This window comes from Hypanus sabinus, chromosome 4 (genome assembly GCF_030144855.1).
Source record: "Hypanus sabinus isolate sHypSab1 chromosome 4, sHypSab1.hap1, whole genome shotgun sequence".
NCBI lineage: Eukaryota > Metazoa > Chordata > Chondrichthyes > Myliobatiformes > Dasyatidae > Hypanus > Hypanus sabinus.
Window position 1 is genome coordinate 110,833,586 of NC_082709.1, and position 19,800 is coordinate 110,853,385.

Here is a 19,800-nt window from a genome sequence, read left to right on the forward strand (position 1 = left end):
CAACTGGCTCATGCAGCCTTCTGGAGTCAGTTGGCCACAAATCCCTTGCGCACGCAATGGCCAAAGCGTCAGACCCTTGGTCTGCACAGCATCAGCGCCACAACTGACATATAGCACATCTAAGGGAAAAATAATACTGCAGCTGAATACTTCTCATGGCCCGCTATCAATGCCATACACATTGAGGCTGACTTTGACAGCATGGCAGCTGTCCAAGCTACCTACTCAGAGGGCCAGGCAGTCACAGACCTGCGATTGGCTGATGTCGAATTCAGGGTTGCGGAAGTTTCCCTCCTGTGCAATTTTTCCACCAGTCGTTCTCACCCCATAGTGCCAGGAAATTGGAGACATACTGTTTTTAACTCTATTTACAGCCTCTCACATCCGGTTAAGAAGGTTTCACAAAAGCTGGTTGCTTTAAAGTTTGTGTGGCACAACCTTGGGAAGGTCATGCGAGCCTATGTTGTGTGTCAATGAGTAAAAATTATCCGTCACATTCGGATATCATTGACACCTTTTGAGGTCCCTGAGTGACGGTTTGACCACATCAATGGTCCTGTTCTCCCCCCACATGGTTTCACACATCTCCTTACTGCAGAAGACCATACGACCAGGTGGCCAGAGGTTGTCCCTCTAGCGTTGAGAACGGCTGCAGACATGGTTCAGGCATTGATCAACACCTGGGTTGCTTGGTTTGGCACTCCATTATTTACTTTGAACGCAGTCCCCAATTCACATCAAACCTCTGGGCTAAATGGCCCAGAACCATGGTGTTCAATTGCGTCACACCACAGCATGTCACCTGCTGTCAATTGTGCAAGCGGTATCACCATTCCTTAAGTACCTCCCTAATGATGAGTGTTTGTATAATCGTCTCTTTCTGGGGTTCAGAATGGCTCCAAAAGAGGACCTACACTCCTTTGCAGCTGAGCTGCTGAACAGGTAGCTACTATGGGTGCTGGATAATTTTATTCCTGTTACCACAACAGCCTGTTCGGCATCTCAGTAGTGTTCTGCCCTCCTCAGTAAATTCATTTCTTTTACACCTATTACTACTTCTCATCATGGCATACAGCACTCTTGGGTTCCAGTTGACCTATGTTGTACCTTGTTTGTTTTTGTCCGTGCACATCAATACCCCTTAAGTCCCTTTGCAATGGCACGTCCTGCAAAAAGACTTTTATTGTAGATAGGAAGTGTTGAAATAAAAATACTGTAAAAAGAAAGGAAGTGTTGAGCATTTAATATTTCAGTAATATTTGAGTAATCTCGTGTGTGTGTGTATGTGTGTGTGTGTGTGTGTGTGTATATAGGTTGATTAAGCATTCTTATTTAAATAATTCATTATGAGTTATATGTATAAATATGTAAATTGCAAACGTCATTACACTACCACGTGATGCATGTGCGCCTCACTTAAAGTAAACACGAAGTTAGACTTAAGTTCTATAGATTTTTTTTGTATCAAGTAGCCATTTATAAACTGCATTGTGAAGTGATTCAGACAACATCAGAGAAGAGACATTATCAGTTTATGTCCCAATGTACGAAGTCCAGGTGAGAGAGAGAGAAAGAGAGAGAGAGAGAGAGAGAGAAAAAAAAATAACTGATAAATTCATAGAGATTGCAAGTGTTTTCCCTGAATCTTACAGTTTCCTTCAGCTCAGTTTTAAATTTTCACTTGAAGAAAGACCTAAAAAGCAACTTAAATTTTACAATTTAACGTTTCCCTGAAATACTAATGGAAAGATAGAGCTTCATTTTTGCTTAAAATAGAGTTCTTTTGTCAGCATGGAAACAATGCAGGGGATCTGCTTCTTCTCACTGAACCACGGGTCTTCAGACCAAGACTCAAAGTGCATGGCCACCATGTAGTTGACCCTGGTTAAAATTTGCATGATCTCAAAATCCTTCCCATATTCTTTGAAAGCATTGCACAGAGCCTGTGCAAACCAAGAGCCCTTGCCTGGATTCCTCCACAAGTAGTATCCTGGTACAGTAGAATATGCATACAAGGAGTCAGCCTCCACTGGGATTTTGTATCGAGGATTTGCATCCGTTTCTACTTCGCCAGCGGAACCTGAGTCCGTTTGTACTCCCTCATCAAATTCTGAACCTCTACAAGCCTGAATGAAGAAGAGTTTTGGTTTCCCTACAAGGGTCTTGCACACGTCACCTCGAAAGAGAGAAGTGAGGGTCTTGATGGGCATTGCTCCATCGGTGCCATAGATCTTGCCTTCATCGCCATGGCTCAAAAGGATACAGGCAAAACATGCATTGTTGCTGTGGTTTTCCTGAGAAACATCCTGCAGTACTGTTTTCATCTGAGAACAAGTCTGGTCGTTTAAAACAATAACGTGGAAACCCAAAGAGCTAAAACACTTGAATAGATTTCCAGCATCAATGTCGGTGCCGTTACGCGCATTCATTTCTGTTACATCATCAAAATTCTTATTATTAATAATAATGCATTTTCCTAGTGTTTTGTAGTTCATGTCGTACAGATGTGTGGGTGCAACAATCCGTGTGCGATGATCAGTTATTTCAGGATCCTGCAGTTGTTCATCTTTTAATTTTCTCTTGCATTAGTCATTTTCTGCATCACAATGAGTTTCTCTAAAGGATCCCAACAGGCAAAAGTCTAAGTTCTATAGATTGCCTTAAACCAGCCCACCAAGACCTAGATGGCTCTACTACCATATCCCCTGCATCAGAACATAACTAGGTGCATGTCAGCACACTGCTAGGTGAACTAAGGGCACCTGCTATTATTCCAACCAAGGCATATAGGACCTGAACTGGGCAGTTCATACAAGCTCCAAACAGACTCGCGATGCCAGTTTTAGTGAATTCTGAGGCGTGAGGTGGTTGCTGAGAAGGGAAATGTAATGAGTGACAGATGACATCTATTGTTCATGATAGAAACTGTTCTAGGTAATTCATAAACACTATTACTGAGTTTAGTGTTCACTTTAATAGAAGGTGTCTGACGTGATGGGGCATCAGTGTAAGGCGACTGCTTTTGGTTTGTTGGTAATTATTAATTATTGGATTTGGCACATATAGCAAATAATTTTTAAGAGACTTTTGGATAGGTACATGGAGCTTAGAAAAATAGAGGGCTATGGGTAAGCCTAGCAATTTCTAAGGTAGGGACATGTTCGGCACAGTTTTATGGACTGAAGGGTCTGTATTGTGCTGTAGGTTTTCTGTGCTTCTAACTGTAGCTACCAGTCTTCAAATCTGAATATAGATTATAGATAAAATTTAAAATGCAGCTTTGAACAACAGGTTCCTAAAAGCCTTGAATCACAGACCAGACAATGCTGATTAAAATTCATTTAGATGTATGTGGTGTGGGTATAAATTGGGAGGTGTGAAGTTTGTGTGTAGTTTTAAAGAAAGCATTGTGGATGCATTGTAAATATGGAATTGTGCTTTGATGTTTAGCACATCAAATATTAGGTAGCGTAGGGCCAACCAAACCTTTCGACCAAAAGCGTCTCAATATAATGCCTGCTGCATCCTGTTTTGTGATTAAAGAGGCTGCCTCATATGTCCAAGTACTTTTCTCTGGTGACTTCATTCCCACAACAGTAATGGAAGTAAAGGGCTGTGGCTTTTGCTAACCATGTTTTAATCACAAAATCCATCAATAGTAATAACATGAAGCAGGCACATTCTGGATAGTGGGGGTCTTTAATGAAGAATGTTGCCTTCTTAATGCATCACCTCTTGAAGCTGTCCTCAGTAGTGGGGAGGGTTGTGACTGTGTTGGAACTGGCTGGGTCTGCAGCCTCTTGTAATCCTATTCTTTGGATCCACCATACATCTGCAGAAACTTGAGAGTCTTTGGTGTCATATCAAATATCTTCAAACTTCTAACGAAATAGAGCTACTGAGTGCCTCTTTCATGAGTCTGTCAATGTGGTGGGTTGAGAATAGATCCTCTGAGATACTAATAACCAGGAACTAGAAGCTCCTCTCCCTTTCTTCCTCTGACCTTTCAGTTAGGACTGGTGTATGTTCTCCTGACTACTTCCTGAAGACCACAATGCAAGGTTGTTGTTGCAGCACTATTCAACCAGCTGGTCTATCTCACTCAGACACACCACTTCATCACAGTATGAGATTTTGCCAACCTCAGTTGTATCCTCTTTGAATTTATAGATATCAGTGTAGTTGTGCCTAGCCACAGTCATGAATATATAGAAAGTAGAACAGTGGGCTAAGCACACATCCTTTAGCTGTTGTCAGCAAGGAGGAGATGTTATTACCAATCTGCACTGATTGATCTCCCAATAAAGAAATCAATGATCAGTTGCAGAGGCCCAGGTTTTGAAGTTTGTTGATTAGTAATGAGAGGATGATGGTGTTGAACGCCAAGCTGTAATTGATAAACAGCAGCATGACATATGTTTTATGCCGTCCAGGTGGTCCAAGGCTGGGTGGCGAACCAGTGAGATTGTGTTAGCTGTAGGCCTGTTTTGCTGGTAGGCAAATTATAGTAGGTTCAAGTCCTTGCACAAGTAGGACTTAATTATAGCTATGGCCAACCTCTCAAATTATGTGTGAGTGCTACCTTGTGATAGTCATTGAGGCAGCTCACCCTTACTTGGGCACCGGTATAACTGATTGCCAGAGATTGGTGGTGTTCTTGAATACTCCAACCAGCTGGTCAGCACAGATTTTCAGTAGCTTGAAGACCTGTCTTGAGGCCTGACACCTTGCAAAGGTTCACCCTCTTGAAGGATGTTCTGACATCTGCCTCTGAGAAGAGATTGCAGGGTCACCAGATGCTAAGAGAATTCACACACAAGTAGTGTTTCTATCCTTTTCAAAGTGTGCATAAAAGGCATTGAGCTCATTGGGGAGTGAAGCTTCACTGTCATTTGTGCTGTTAGGTTTCACCTATAGGAAGTAACGGACTGTAAGCATTACCACAGCTGTTATGCATTTGATTGTGTCTCTTAATTTCAAAAGGATTTGCTTCTTTGCTCTCATGATGGCCTTCTGTGTTTTGTACCTGAACTTTTTGTAGGGTTCTCAATTACCAATCTTGATTGTCACAGATCAATATCAGCAAAAGCCAGAAAAATAAAATTTCTATGATTTTTTTGCTGCTATCATCCTTGCTCTAAATTTTTCTTTTTCATTTATTTTGCTATCTAAGAGTTCTGATTATTTTTCTCAGCTAGAAAGACAAAATCTTTCAAAAGGTATATAGTTTAATCACAAGTTCTCTAACCCTGTTTTTCTGTCTGATTTATAATGCCCTTGAGGAAAACTACTCTGTTTAGTTGGACGTATTTATCACTAATTGCAATAATACCACCAGATCTCTTCTATATTTTGGTTAATTATATAACATTGTTCTTATGCAATCCCAGTGTTATGTGTTGAATCCTTATAGCCATGAATGTAAGTAATAGTTTTTGGATCTCTTCAGTAAATTAAAATTATTTCTGAAAACACTAATCGAACATGTAACAGAACAAAATCCTGTAAATTGCTTCACTATATTAGATGACAGAGAAAATGGAAACCGTGAAACATGGTTTCAAAGATCAGAAAGCTTATAAAGTTATCATGTGTCACACATTGTTAAATATCTTATTTATTTCCAGGCATTGAACATCGCTGGTGCTGGTCCTTTCAGTGATGTGGTTTTATGTATGACACCAGCATCTGTTCCAGCTGCCGTAGGTTTTGTACAAGTTATGGATGAGGATCAGCTTGATGTGCCACTTGATTTCCAGTCAACTTGTCTTGCAATACAGTGGGAAGAGCCTTGTGATCATGGTTCTGAAATCACAAACTACAGTATTGACTTCGGTGAAAGACAGCCAATAATCGTGGACAGAACCACTAGCCATGTCATTGGAAATCTGCAGCCAGATACCACTTACAGGTATGTTAGGTTACAAGAATTTTCGTGCCCCGCATGAGTTTAGATTGACCACTTTAAGAGCTAAAGCTAAGTTTTGATAGCCAGGAAATCTTTTATTATGGCCAAGTATGAACAATTTTTATGCTCAATTATAAAATGTATGAAACATCATTTGATTAGATTAATCTTTAGTTAAGCACAGTGAATTTTGTACTTTCAAAGGAAATTACTGTGTGCACTCTTTTAGCCTGATGGAATTGACCAGAGCAAAGCGATATGTATTGCAGCCCGTAAAGAAAGTCCACTCTTTTTAACCTTTTAATTTCCGTTTTATGGTGTACTTAAAGTAATGTTTTAATTGGTGGAATGTAAATGTTTCAAAAAGTAATTTTTCTAAAGAATTACAACAATAAGAAGAGTATTTTGTGCCTGGTGTTTCAGCAAAAAGCTGACTATAATGTAAGGCATAGACTATTTTCTAAATGGAGAGAAAATTGAAAAATTAGAGGTGGAAACTGACTTGGGAGTCCTTGTACAGGTTTCCGTAAAGGTTAACTCGCAGGTTGAGTTGATAGTAAGGAATGCAAATGCAATATTAGCATTCATTTTGAGAAGACTAGAATATAGGAGCAAGGATGTGATGATGAGGCTTTATAAGGTGTTGGTTAGACTACACTTGGAGTACTGTGAGCAGTTTTGGATCCTTTATCTAGAAAAAGATAAGCTGGCATTAGAGAAGGTCCAAAGGAGCTTCACGGGAATGGGTTAACGTATGAGGATTGTTTGATGGCTCTGAGCCTATATTCGCTGTAGTTTAGAAGAATGAAGGGGGAGCTCAATGAAACCTATCAACTATTGAAAGGTCTAGATGGAGTTAATGTGGAGAGAGTGTTTCCTATAGTGGGTGAGTCTAGGAACCAGAGGGCATAGCCTTAGAATAGAGGGATGTTCATTTGGAACAAAGCTGAGGAAGAATTTTTTTAGACTGAGAGTGGTGAATCTGTGGAATTCATTGTCATGGATGCTGTGGAGGCCAAGTTATTGGGTATATTTAAAACACAGGTTGCTAGGTACTTGATTAGTCAGGGCATCAAAGGTCCTAGAGAGAATGCAGGAGAATTGTGTTGTGAGAGATTGTAGCGGTGTGCTACAAACAGCGCTAGAATTACGACACGGAGTCGGTAACTGCAGTCGAAGGAAAAACTTTATTCGAAAACTTCAGCCTCACTTTTAAGCCTCTGTCAACCGGCCCCCCATGGCGAAGAGGCTCCAAAGCTCTGTGCTCGCAAACCCCCGTAGGCTATCTAATTGTGAGTCGGTTCGGATACGCTAGGAAATGAGGCGCTACATAACCCCCCCCCAGAACCGGCGATACACCCCCCAATGTCCACAGCCTGGGCCAGAACCTGCTTGGGAGGTCGGCCTCTGCGCCGAGGCGCCGGAAACTCGGCCGGTTGCGCCAGGTCCACATGGGCCGGCTTGAGGCGGTCCACCGTGAAAACCTCCTCCTTCCCCCCAACGTCCAGCACGAACGTGGACCCGTTGTTCCGGAGCACCGTAAACGGCCCCTCGTATGGCCGCTGCAGCGGCGGCCGATGCCCGCCCCTTCGTACAAACACAAACTTACAGTTCCGTAGGTCTTTGGGTACGCAGGTCGGGTGCCGCCCATGCTGTGACGTGGGTATGGGGGCCAGGTTACCGAGCTTCTCGCGAAGTCTGCCCAGGACTGCAGCGGGTTCTTCCTCTTGCCCCCTCGGGGCTGGTAGGAACTCCCCGGGGACGGCCAGGGGCGCGCCGTATACCAACTCGGCCGACGAGGCGTGCAGGTCGTCCTTGGGCGCTGTGCGGATGCCGAGAAGGACCCAGGGAAGCTCATCCGCCCAGTTGGCTCCTCGCAGGCGGGCCATGAGGGCCGACTTCAGGTGACGGTGGAAACGCTCCACTAGCCCGTTCGACTGTGGGTGGTAGGCAGTGGTGTGGTGCAGCTGAGTCCCCAAAAGGCTGGCCATAGCTGACCACAGGCTGGAGGTGAACTGGGCGCCTCTGTCGGAGGTAATGTGGGCTGGTACACCAAAGCAGGATATCCAGGTGGCGAGCAGGGCTCGGGCGCAAGATTCGGAGGTGGTGTCGGTGAGCGGGACCGCCTCTGGCCATCTTGTGAACCGGTCCACGATAGTCAGGAGGTAACGCGCTCCGCGCGACACTGGCAGGGGGCCCACGATATCCACATGAATGTGGTCGAAACGCCGGTGGGCGGGATGGAACTGCTGCGGTGGGGCTTTGGTGTGCCGCTGAACCTTGGCCGTCTGGCAGTGCATGCACGTTCTGGCCCATTCACTGACCTGTTTGCGGAGACCGTGCCAAACGAACCTGCTGGAAACCAGCCGGACAGTTGTCCGGATGGAGGGATGCGCCAAGTTATGAATGGAGTCGAAAACACGTCGCCGCCAGGCTGCGGGGACGACCGGACGGGGCCGGCCGGTGGCGACGTCACAGAGTAGGGTCCTCTCACCTGGGCCCACGGGGAAGTCCTGGAGCTGCAAACCAGAGACTGCAGTCCTGTAACTCGGAATCTCCTCATCTACCTGCTGTGCCTCTGCCAGTGCCTCAAAGTCTACCCCTTGGGAAAGGGCATGAACGGTAGGGCGAGAGAGCGCATCCGCCACGACATTGTCCTTACCCGAGACGTGCCGGACATCCGTTGTGTATTCAGAGATGTAGGACAGGTGGCGTTGCTGGCGGGATGACCAGGGGTCGGATGCTTTCGTAAACGCAAAGGTAAGCGGTTTGTGGTCCGTGAACGCGGTGAAGGGCCGGCCTTCTAGGAAGTACCTGAAATGCCGGATTGCCAGGTAGAGCGCCAACAGTTCCCGGTCAAAAGCACTGTACTTGAGCTCGGGTGGCCGCAGGTGTTTGCTGAAAAACGCCAGGGGTTGCCAGCGACCTGCGATGAGCTGCTCCAGCACCCCACCGACTGCCGTGTTTGATGCGTCCACTGTGAGGGCGGTAGGGGTGTCCATTCTGGGATGTACTAGCATTGCGGCGTCAGCCAAAGCTTCCTTCGTTTGAACGAAAGCGGCGGCGGACTCCTCGTCCCAGGTAATGTTCTTGCTCGGACCCGACATCAGGGCGAACAGGGGGCGCATGATCCGGGCAGCTGAAGGGAGGAAGCGGCGGTAGAAATTGACCATACCTACGAATTCCTGAAGGCCTTTGATCGTGGTGGGTCGGGGGAAGTGGTGGACCGCATCTACCTTAGCGGGCAGAGGGGTTGCCCCGTCTTTAGTAATCCTGTGGCCCAGGAAGTCAATGGTATCAAGTCCGAACTGGCATTTGGCAGGGTTGATTGTAAGACCGTACTCACTCAGTCGGGCGCAGAGTTGACGGAGGTGGGACAGATGCTCCTGACGACTGCCGCTGGCTATGAGGATGTCATCCAAATAGATGAACGCGAAGTCCAGGTCCCGTCCCACCGCGTCCATTAACCGCTGGAACGTCTGTGCGGCATTCTTCAGGCCGAACGGCATGCGGAGGAACTCGAAGAGGCCAAACGGGGTGATGAGAGCCGTTTTGGGGACGTCGTCAGGATGCATCGGGATTTGATGGTACCCTCGGACAAGGTCGACCTTGGAGAAGATCCGGGCGCCGTGCAGGTTTGCCGCAAAGTCCTGAATGTGCGGCACAGGGTAGCGGTCCGGTGTGGTAGCCTCGTTCAGCCTGCGGTAGTCGCCGCACGGTCTCCAGCCCCCCGTCGCTTTGGGCACCATGTGCAGGGGGGAAGCCCAGGGGCTGTCGGACCGCCGGATGATCCCCAATTCCTCCATTCTCTGGAACTCCTCCTTCGCCAGTCGGAGCTTGTCCAGGGGAAGCCGCCGAGCACGGGCATGGAGGGGTGGTCCCTGTGTCGGGATGTGGTGCTGTACGCCGTGCCTGGGCATGGCTGCTGTGAACTGCGGTGCCAGAACCGATGGGAACTCCGCCAGGACCCTGGTGAAATCGTTGTCGGACAGCGTGATGGAGCCGAGGTGAGGGGCTGGCAACTGGGCCGCGCCCAGGGAGAACGTCTGAAAGGTCTCGGCGTGTACCAGTCTCTTCCTGGGCAGGTCAACCAGCAGGCTGTGAGCTCGCAAAAAATCCGCACCCAGAAGCGGTTGGGCTACGGCGGCCAGTGTGAAGTCCCACGTGAACTGGCTGGGGCCGAACTGTAGCTGCACCTGACGGGTGCCATAGGTCCTTACTGTGCTGCCATTCACGGCCCGCAGGGGGGGACCCGGTGCCCTGCTGCGGGTGTCGTAACTCGTCGGAGGTAAAAAGCTGACCTCAGCCCCAGTATCGACCAAAAACCGGCGTCCCGACCTGCTATCCCACACATACAGGAGGCTATCCCGATGGCCAGCCGCCGTAGCCATCAGCGGCGGCTGGCCCTGGCGTTTCCCGGGAACTTGCAGGGCGGGCGGCAACGGCGGGCTTCTGCGCCCCACCGCTGGTGGTAGAAGCACCAGTGGTCATTGGGCCGGGGGTTAGTGGGCTCTGTGGCCGGGCCTGGACTGGTTTGCTGCCGGGAGCGTGGCTGGGAGATCTGTGCGATGGACGCCCCGCTCACCTTTTTGGCGTTCCACAGCAAGTCCGCCCGGGCTGCCACCTTCCGGGGGTCACTGAAATCCGCGTCGGACAGCAGCAGGCGTATGTCCTCGGGCAGCTGCTCCAGGAATGCCTGCTCAAACATGAGGCCTGTGTGTCCCTCGGCCAGAGACAACATCTCATTCATTAAAGCCGATGGAGGTCTGTCGCCCAAGCCGTCCAGGTGCAGTAAACGGGCAGCCCGCTCGCGCCGTGAGAGTCCGAAAGTCCTGAGGAGCAGGGCTTTGAATTCCGTGTACTTGCCGTCTGCCGGGGGCGACTGTACGAACTCCGCGACCTGGGCAGCTGTGTCCTGGTCGAGGGAGCCCACCACGTAGTAGTAGCGGGTGTCTTCTGAGGTGATCCGGCGAACGTGGAATTGGGCTTCGGCTTGCTGGAACCATAGGTCCGGGCGCTGTGTCCAGAAACCCGGCAGTTTCAACGAAACCGCATGAACAGAGGCGGCGTCGGTCATTTCTGGTCCAAAAATCGTTTGGACCGTCGGGGTCACCAATTGTAGCGGTGTGCTACAAACAGCGCTAGAATTACGACACGGAGTCGGTAACTGCAGTCGAAGGAAAAACTTTATTCGAAAACTTCAGCCTCACTTTTAAGCCTCTGTCAACCGGCCCCCCATGGCGAAGAGGCTCCAAAGCTCTGTGCTCGCAAACCCCCGTAGGCTATCTAATTGTGAGTCGGTTCGGATACGCTAGGAAATGAGGCGCTACAAGATAATAAATCAGCCATAGTGGAATGGTGGAACAGTGGAATTGGCCAAATGGCACAATTCTGCTCCGATGTCTTATGGTCTTACATCGTTCATTAGTTATAAGCCCTGAACAGGTAAAGGAGCATATGGGAATGCTTAAATAATAACAGAAAATACTGGAACAGTTAAACAGCATCTGAGAAATGAGGATCAACATTTGGTCTGAAGCCCTTCGTCAGAAGTTTGGAGAGAAAATTAGTAACCACTCAGTTTGGACTGCTCATATGGATGTGGAACACATAACTGATAGCAATAGAGAATTGACTCTGTATACTACAGTTCAGAAAGTTTCAACATTTTTATCCTTTGCTGATACATCAAGCAATTAAGGTGGCAAACAGTATGCTTTATTCCAAAAGAATTTGAGTACAAAAACAATAACAAGTAACTGAAATTAAAAGTGCCCCTGGTGATACTGGAAGTTTTTGTGCAAATCTGATCTCCCTATCTAAAGAAGGATTTACCTGCAGTGGAGAAATGCATCATTTCACTACATTTGATTTCTGCAGTGAGTAGATTGTCCAAAGAAAAGAGTTAAAGTACACTGGATTTATACTCTACGGTTTAGAAGAATGAACAATGATCTCATTTAAACATACAAAGGTTACAATAATTTATACAGGAATAATATTTCCTCTTGCTGTGATATTTAGAAGGTGGGATCACAGTTTCAAAATGGGGTTGGCAATTCAAACTGAGATAAAAAATATTCATCCAAAGGACAATGAAACTTGGACCTCTCTACCCCAGAGAGCTATGCAAGCTTAGTCAATGAGTATGCACAGAGGAGTATAGGATAGGAACAGCTCTTCAGTGCACAATCTCTATACCAACCATAATGCCAATTTAAACTAACCTCATTTACTTGCACGTGGTCAGTATCACAATGTCCCTTGCCTGTTCATGAGCCTGTTTGCTTTGCCCTTAAATGCTGCTATCATATCTGCTTCCACCACTTCCTTTGGCAGCATATTCCAGGAACTTACACTCTCCTTGTTTAAATAAAAGCTTGCCTTGCAAAGCTCTTTCAAATTCCCACCTCTTACCTTGAACCTATACCTCCAGTGTTGATGTTTTCATCCTAAGTGGTGGTGGGGGGGGGGGGGGGGGGCGGGGTGGAAACTATCTACCCTATCTGTGCCACTTGTTCAAGCTGTCTAGATATACAAGTCTGGGCAGTACGATTATGGAGAGCAGGCTGTTGCCCATGTGGTAGGAATGGCAAAGACCAATACAGTTTGGTACCAGCAGTGTCGCAGGAGTTGCCAGTCAACTGCCTTTGGAACTCCAGCTCCAGATGTTTTCCTTCTAGATGAGCTGCCAATTACAGCTGATGAGCCCCATGTGCCCAAAGCAACTGGTTTGAAAGTGCCAGTAACTCGCTTTGTCCCTTTTCCTGTCAATAGAGATGGTTCTGATGGGCTTAGTAGCTAAGTCACACATGAAGCCAGGAGCTGGACTTAGTTGTCAGAGACTATTTGAGGCATATGCCATTGGGAGCATTTAATAGGTAGTGGGAGCTTGTCCCCATTACCACCCTTGGCTATAGCACCCTTAAGGAATCTTTATAATTTTATAAACATCTGTAAAGTCACTCCTCAATATCCAGTGCCCCAGATAAAGAATTTCTAGGTTTATTCAACTTCTTGTTGTTAATAGTACTATCTAATTCAGGCAACATTCTGATGAACCTCTTTTGCATCCCTCCAAAGCCTCCACATTTCTCCTGTAATATATTGACCAGAACTGCATATGATACTCCAGCGATGGTCAAATCAAAGTTTTATACACCTTAATTCATTAATAGATTTTAAGATAAAGAAAATAAAGACCCTAATGGTAAAATCCACCTGTGATCTGATTGGTGGAAAAAGAACTGGGGACAAGTGGCCTACGCCTATTTCTTATGCTCCTCTGAAAGTTGTCTGTTACTGTCTCTACCTCCTTCCAGACCAGCATAGGGATCAACCATCAAACTACTACCCGCAAGTATTCAACAAGTAACTGAAGCAATATGATGAAGGCTATCATTTAAAAATAACATTTACAATATGAAACACTTGTCCAATATCACTGCATATCGTTAATATATAAATAGCATTTGCTTACAGAATCTGCAGTCCCATTTCAAAATCAAAATAATTATAAAGCTACCTTGATGATGCTGCTGTATTTAACCATCAAAAACATCCTTTTGTACTTTCAGGCTGCGAGTTCAGGCTATAAACAGCATTGGACCTGGTCCTTTTAGCCACACTATTAAAGCAAAAACAAAACCACTGCCTCCAGAACCACCTCGGATAGAGTGTGTGGCTTCTAGTCATCAAACTCTGAAGCTTAAATGGGGAGAAGGCACTGCAAAAACCTTGGCATCAGAAGCTATACAGTACGTCTTGCAGATGGAAGATAAGAATGGAAGGTAAATTGGACAACTTTCTGTTATGGTTAGAATACTTTAACACAAATTTAAATTCATTGATTAGGCAAACAAAGGGAAAGTCTTTTCAAAGACTTTCAAACTTTAGTAGGCAGAGAGGTTGCAATACACAAAATGTTGAAGGAACTTAGCATCCATGGAGGAAAATGAATTTCAGGTTGAGACCCTGTAACAGGAAGAGAGGTTGCATAAGGTGCTAAATGCTAGCTTTCTCCCTTTCTGCGTATTTATATCTGGTGTCCAAAGGCACCTCTTTCTCATGGTTATTCAATAATTAAGCATTCACTGTGTGATAAAGATTGGTACTAATGACCAAATGAAGAGTATAATTGCCTATCAAAATCTGTATTAGATTTATGACTGACCTATATAATGCATTTTTTTTTTGTTTTTACGCAGCAGTACAATGCAGACGTTAAATTACTATAAAAAACAAAAACAAGCAGTGCAAAATAAAAGAAATACTGAGGTAGTTTTCATAGTTTAATGAACTATCCAGAAATCTGATGGCAGAACGGAAGAAGCTGTTTCTGACTCATTGAGTCTGGAGCTTCAAATCTGATGGCAAAAAAAATGATCATGTCCCGGATGGCAAGTGTCTTTAGTGATAGTTGCATCTTCTTGAGACACCACTGCTTCAGATGCCCTCCTCAAATGGCAGGGGTAGGAGGGTTTATGCTGATGATAGAGCTGGCTGAGTCTACGAGTGATGAGCATGTCATGTTTTTTTTTATAAAGAATTCTATTAATTCACTAAGAATTGTGTTTCAGCCTGTTATGAAATAGTCTGTTATTTGAGAAATACAGCAATTTGACTTTAATCTTACCAAGAGCAGTTGACAAAGATTTTACAAAGAGAAGTAAATAAAGTGAACTCTGATTCTGCATGATTGATATAACAATGTACATAAAGAGAAAAGCACAAACTCATTAAATCACGATTATGTTCATACAGACTTGATTGCTACGTTCAGTAAACTGAAATGTGGATTGTGTAATTAACTTCTGTTGTGTTATTCCCATGAGCAAATGGAACTGACTTGCATTGGATTTTCAATACTTGTAGAAATCCACTTAGAATAGTACAGCACAGAAGCCATTCGGCCTGCGATGTTGTACAAAACCAGCTAAAAAGCAAATCAAAAACACCCAAACTTTAAGTCCTATACCATGTCCATATTCTGTCATCTTCTTTACATCCAAACATCTCTTTTTCTTTTCCAAATATTTTTATTAGTTTCTACATAGAAGAATACAGAATACAAGAAAGTGTATATAAAAGGTCAAAAAAGATATTTAAAAAGTGATATTTAAGCCTACCTGGTCAATACCTGTGGAGGAGGGGGAACTGCGCAGGCACGAGTGACGTCAGCGTCGAGCGCGCACTTTAAAAGGCAGGACTTCTTTTCAGAGTGGTCATTTGAATCGGGAGCAAGTTACAGCTTGTGATTCAGCTGGGAGCTCAGAGAATTCGACCGTGAAGGTAGGATTTAAGCCTACCTGGTCAATACCTGTGGAGGAGGGGGAACTGCGCAGGGGCAAGTGACGTCAGCGTCGAGCGCGCACTTTAAAAGGCAGGGCTTCTTTTCAGAGCGGGCAGCGGAGTCCGTGGAAGCAGAGTCCTGGGCTTTGGCTAAGTGGGCTTCGGCGTAAGGGGACTTCGGTAAGCTTGTATGATTGCTCGCTGAGGGGAAGAAGGTAAGGTCACTAGGTGCTTTTTAGACTTATTCTATCAATCCAGTTCAGGTATGGGGGAGACAGTCAGAGCAGTGGTGTGCTCCGTATGCAGTATGTGGGAGGTCAGGGTCAACACAGTTGTCCCTGATGACCACACCTGCAAAAGGTGCGTCCAGCTGCAGCTCCTATCAGACCGAGTTAGGGAGTTGGAGCAGGAGCTGGATGAACTACGGATCATTCGGGAGGTGGAGGCAGAGATAGATAGGAGTTATCAGAAGGTAGTCACACCAAAAAACCAAGAAGTAGGCAGATGGGTGACGGTCCAGAGAGGCAGGGGGAGCAGGCAGAGAGAGCAGAGCACCCCTGCGGCCATTCCCATTAACAATAAGTATACCGTACTGGATACTGTTGATGGGGATGACCTACCAGGAATGAGTTGTAGTGGTCCTGCCTCTGGCACAGAGGTTGAACCCTCAACTAGAAAGGGGAGGAGGGAAGAGAAGAGAGCGATAGTTTTAGGGGACTCTTTAGTTAGGGGGGCAGATAGGAGATTTTATGGGGCAGATCGGGAGTCTCGGATGGTATGTTGCCTCCCTGGTGCCAGGGTCCGGGACATCTCAGATCGGGTGCAGGCTATTCTTGAGAGTGAGGGCATGAACCCAGATGTAGTGGTCCATGTAGGGACCAATGATGTAGGTAAGGTGAGTGAGGGGGTCCTGCTTAGAGAGTTCAGGGAGTTAGGAGTGAAGCTGAAAGGCAGGACCTCCAGGTTGACAATCTCGGGATTGCTACCTGTGCCACGTGCGAGTGAGGCGAAGAATAGAATGATTATGCACATTAATACGAGGCTGAGAGCATGGTGCAGGAAGGAAGGGTTCAGGTTTTTGGATAATTGGTCTTTGTTCCAGGGACATTGGGATCTGTTTCGAAGGGATGGTCTACATCTGAACCGGAGGGGTACTAACATTCTTGCAGGAGTATTTGCCAGTGCTGCTCGGGGGGGTTTAAACTAGATGTGCAGGGGGCAGGGATCCAGATCCAGAGGGTTGGTCAGAAGGTGCATGGGGTTAAATGTGCACAAGGTTTGGGTGATCTTGAGAAGGTCATCAAAATTCAGGGTGCAATTTGCCCGATGGAAGTTCAAGGAGCTGGGTTAGGTACAGTAGACAGTGTTTTAAGCAAAGAGAGGAGGAATGGGCTAAGAATTCTATACTTGAATGCGCGTAGTGTCAGAAATAAGACAGATGAGCTTGAAGCTCAGATGAAAATGGGGAACTATGATATTGTTGGGATAACGGAGACATGGCTGCAAGGGGATCAGGCCTGGGAATTGAGTGTACCAGGGTATACGTGCTATCGTAGAGACAGAAATATGGGAAGAGGGGGTGGGGTGGGGTGGCCCTGTTGGTGAGGAATGAGATTCCGTCCTTAGCAAGAGGTGACTTGGGAACAGGGGAAGTAGAGTCTGTGTGGAGTGAGCTGAGGAACAGTAAGGGTAAAAAGACCCTAATGGGTGTTGTGTACAGGCCCCCAAACAGTAGCGTGGATATTGGGTACAAGTTGATTAGGGAGTTAACATTGGCATATGCTAAAGGTAATGCAGTCGTTATGGGAGATTTCAACATGCAGGTGGACTGGGAGAATCAGGTAGGTGCTGGACCCCAGGATAGGGAGTTTGTGGAGTGTCTAAGGGATGTATTTTTGGAACAGCTTGTGCTTGAGCCAACCAGGAACGAGGCTATTTTGGACTTGGTGATGTGTAATGCACAGGAATTGATAAGTGATCTTGAAGTAAAGGAGCCATTAGGAAGTAGTGATCATAACATGATAAGTTTTTATCTACAATTTGAGAGGATAAGGGCAGATCAGAGGTGTCAGTGTTGCAAGTAAATAAAGGAGACTACGGAGCCATGAGGGAAGAGCTGGCCAAAGTTAAATGGGCGGATGCCCTGGCAGGAAAGACAGTGGATCAGCAGTGGCAGATATTCTTGGGCATAATACAAAAGATGCAAATGCAGTTCATTCCAATGAGAAGGAAGGATTCAAAGAGGGGGAAGGGGCCACAGTGGTTGACAAAGGAAGTCAGAGATTGTATAGCGTTAAAGAAAAAGAAGTATGACAGGGCTAAGATGAGTGGGAATACAGATGATTGGGAAAGTTTTAAGGAACAGCAGATCTTAACTAAAAAAGCAATACGGAGAGAAAAAAACAGGTATGAGCTGTCTAGCCAGGAATATAAAAGGTGATAGCAAAAGCTTTTTTAGCTATGTGAAGAGAAAGAAGATAGTTAAGAACAATGTTGGCCCCTTGAAGAATGAATTGGGAGAAATTGTTATGGGAAACAGGGAAATGGCAACAGAATTTAATGCGTACTTTAGATCTGTCTTCACCAGGGAGGACACAAGCAATCTCCCAGATGTATGGATGGGCCAGGGTCATAAGATATCAGAGGAATTGAGACAGATTGACATTAGGAAAGAAACTGTGATGACTAGACTGGTAGGACTGAAGGCTAATAAATCCCCGGGTCCAGATGGTCTGCATCCGAGGGTTCTAAAAGAGGTGGCTCAGGAAATTGCGGATGCATTGGTAATCATTTTCCAATGTTCGTTAGATTCAGGATCAGTTCCTGAAGATTGGAGAGTGGCTAATGTTGTCCCACTTTTCAAGAAGGGAGGGAAGGAGAAAACGGAGAACTATTCTAATGTCAGTCGTGGGGAAGATGCTTGAGTCCATTATTAAGGACGAAATAGCGGCACATCTAGACGGCAGAAATAGGATTAGGCCGAGCCAGCATGGATTTACCAAGGGCAAATCATGCTTGACTAATCTGTTGGAGTTTTTTGAGGGTATAACAAGGATGTTAGAGGAGGGTAAGCCAGTGGATGTTGTGTACCTAGATTTTCAGAAGGCATTCGATAAGGTGCCACATAGGAGATTGGTGAGTAAAATCAGAGCTCATGGCATTGGGGGCAGGGTTTCAACATGGATAGAAAACTGGTTGGCAGATAGAAAGCAAAGGGTAGCAGTGAATGGGTGTTTCTCAGACTGGCTGGAGGTGACTAGTGGGGTACCACAGGGCTCTGTATTGGGACCACAGCTCTTTACGATTTATGTCAATGATTTAGATGAGGGCATTGAAAACTATATCAGCAAGTTTGCTGACAATACTAAACTGGGTGGCAGTGTGACATGCGAAGAGGACGTTAGGAGAATACTGGGAGACTTGGATAGGCTGAGTGAGTGGGCAGATACTTGGCAGATGTCATTCAATGTGAATAAATGTGAAGTTATCCACTTTGGAAGCTGGAACAAGAGGGCAGAGTATTGTCTGAACGGTGTTGAGTTAGGTAAGGGAGAAATGCAAAGAGACCTAGGAGTCCTAGTTCACCAGTCAATGAAGGTGAATGAGCAAGTGCAACAGGCAGTGAAGAGGGCAAATGGAATGTTGGCCTTTGTTACAAGGGGAATTGAATACAAGAGCAAGGATGTTCTTTTGCATTTGTACAGGGCCCTGGTGAGACCACACCTGGAATATTGTGTACAGTTTTGGTCTCCAGGTTTAAGGAAGGACATTCTGGCAATTGAGGAAGTGCAGCGTAGATTCACTAGGTTGATTCCTGGGATGGCAGGGCTGTCTTACGCAGAGAGATTGGAGAGATTGGGCTTGTACACGCTGGAATTGAGGAGATTGAGAGGGGATCTGATTGAAACGTTTAAGATAATTAAAGGATTTGATAGGATTGAGGCAGGAAATATGTTCCAGATGTTGGGAGAGTCCAGTACCAGAGGGCATGGATTGAGAATAAGAGGTCAGTTATTTAAAACAGAGTTGAGGAAGAGCTTCTTCTCCCAGAGAGTTGTGGAGGTGTGGAATGCACTGCCTCGGAAGACGGTGGAGGCCAATTCTCTGGATGCTTTCAAGAAGGAGCTGGATAGATATCTGATGGATAGGGGAATCAAGGGATATGGGGACAAGGCAGGGACTGGGTATTGATAGTGAATGATCAGCCATGATCTCAGAATGGCGGTGCAGACTCGAGGGGCCGAATGGTCTACTTCTGCGCCTATTGTCTATTGTCTAAAACTACCAATTACATTATACCTGTTCAAAATAACAATCACATTACTCTGTATTCATATAAGTCAATCAATAGTTATATTGAACTATGCTGATTTATTACAAAGAAAAGAATCTAACCCCTACCAAGACCAAAGCTGTTCATTAAGGAGAAAAGAAGGTAAAATACCTTCTCATATAATAAAAATTAATAATAGCCAACGTCTGAGTTTAAACAATGAATTGAAGGTTTTATAAATAATTCAGAAAAGGTCCCCACAATGTTTGAAAGTCTTGACAAGATTCAGAAATCGAACAACGAATCTTCTCTAAATCTGAACATGACA

At 45.7% G+C, this 19,800-nt stretch overlaps 2 protein-coding genes across 5 annotated transcripts in view; one reads left to right on the plus strand and one right to left on the minus strand.

Annotated features, from left to right (window-relative positions):
• fndc3a (fibronectin type III domain containing 3A) overlaps positions 1–19,800 on the plus strand; it is a 241,776-nt gene that overhangs the window by 202,461 nt on the left and 19,515 nt on the right. For all 4 annotated transcript variants that reach the window (XM_059967865.1, XM_059967866.1, XM_059967867.1 and 1 more), the window contains 2 exons: positions 5,628–5,911; positions 13,486–13,698. In XM_059967865.1, coding sequence (XP_059823848.1) covers positions 5,628–5,911; positions 13,486–13,698 — 497 coding nt within the window. The remainder of the gene's footprint in view (positions 1–5,627; positions 5,912–13,485; positions 13,699–19,800) is intronic.
• Positions 1,758–5,004, minus strand: LOC132392416 (caspase-7-like). The gene is made up of 2 exons (XM_059966242.1): positions 4,942–5,004; positions 1,758–2,579 (listed from the first exon to the last, which is right to left on the minus strand). Exons 1-2 carry the CDS (start codon positions 5,002–5,004, stop codon positions 1,758–1,760), a joined length of 885 nt encoding a protein of 294 aa, XP_059822225.1.

What these genes read in the sequence shown, in the direction of transcription:
- LOC132392416 (XM_059966242.1), bottom strand. Translation starts at nt 5,004, where the DNA reads ATGAGAGCAAAGAAGCAAATCCTTTTGAAATTAAGAGACACAATCAAA. An exon ending in TCAAATGCATAACAGCTGTG is followed by an intron (nt 2,580 to 4,941) that starts GTAATGCTTACA and finishes GACTAATGCAAG; the next exon opens with AGAAAATTAAAAGATGAACA.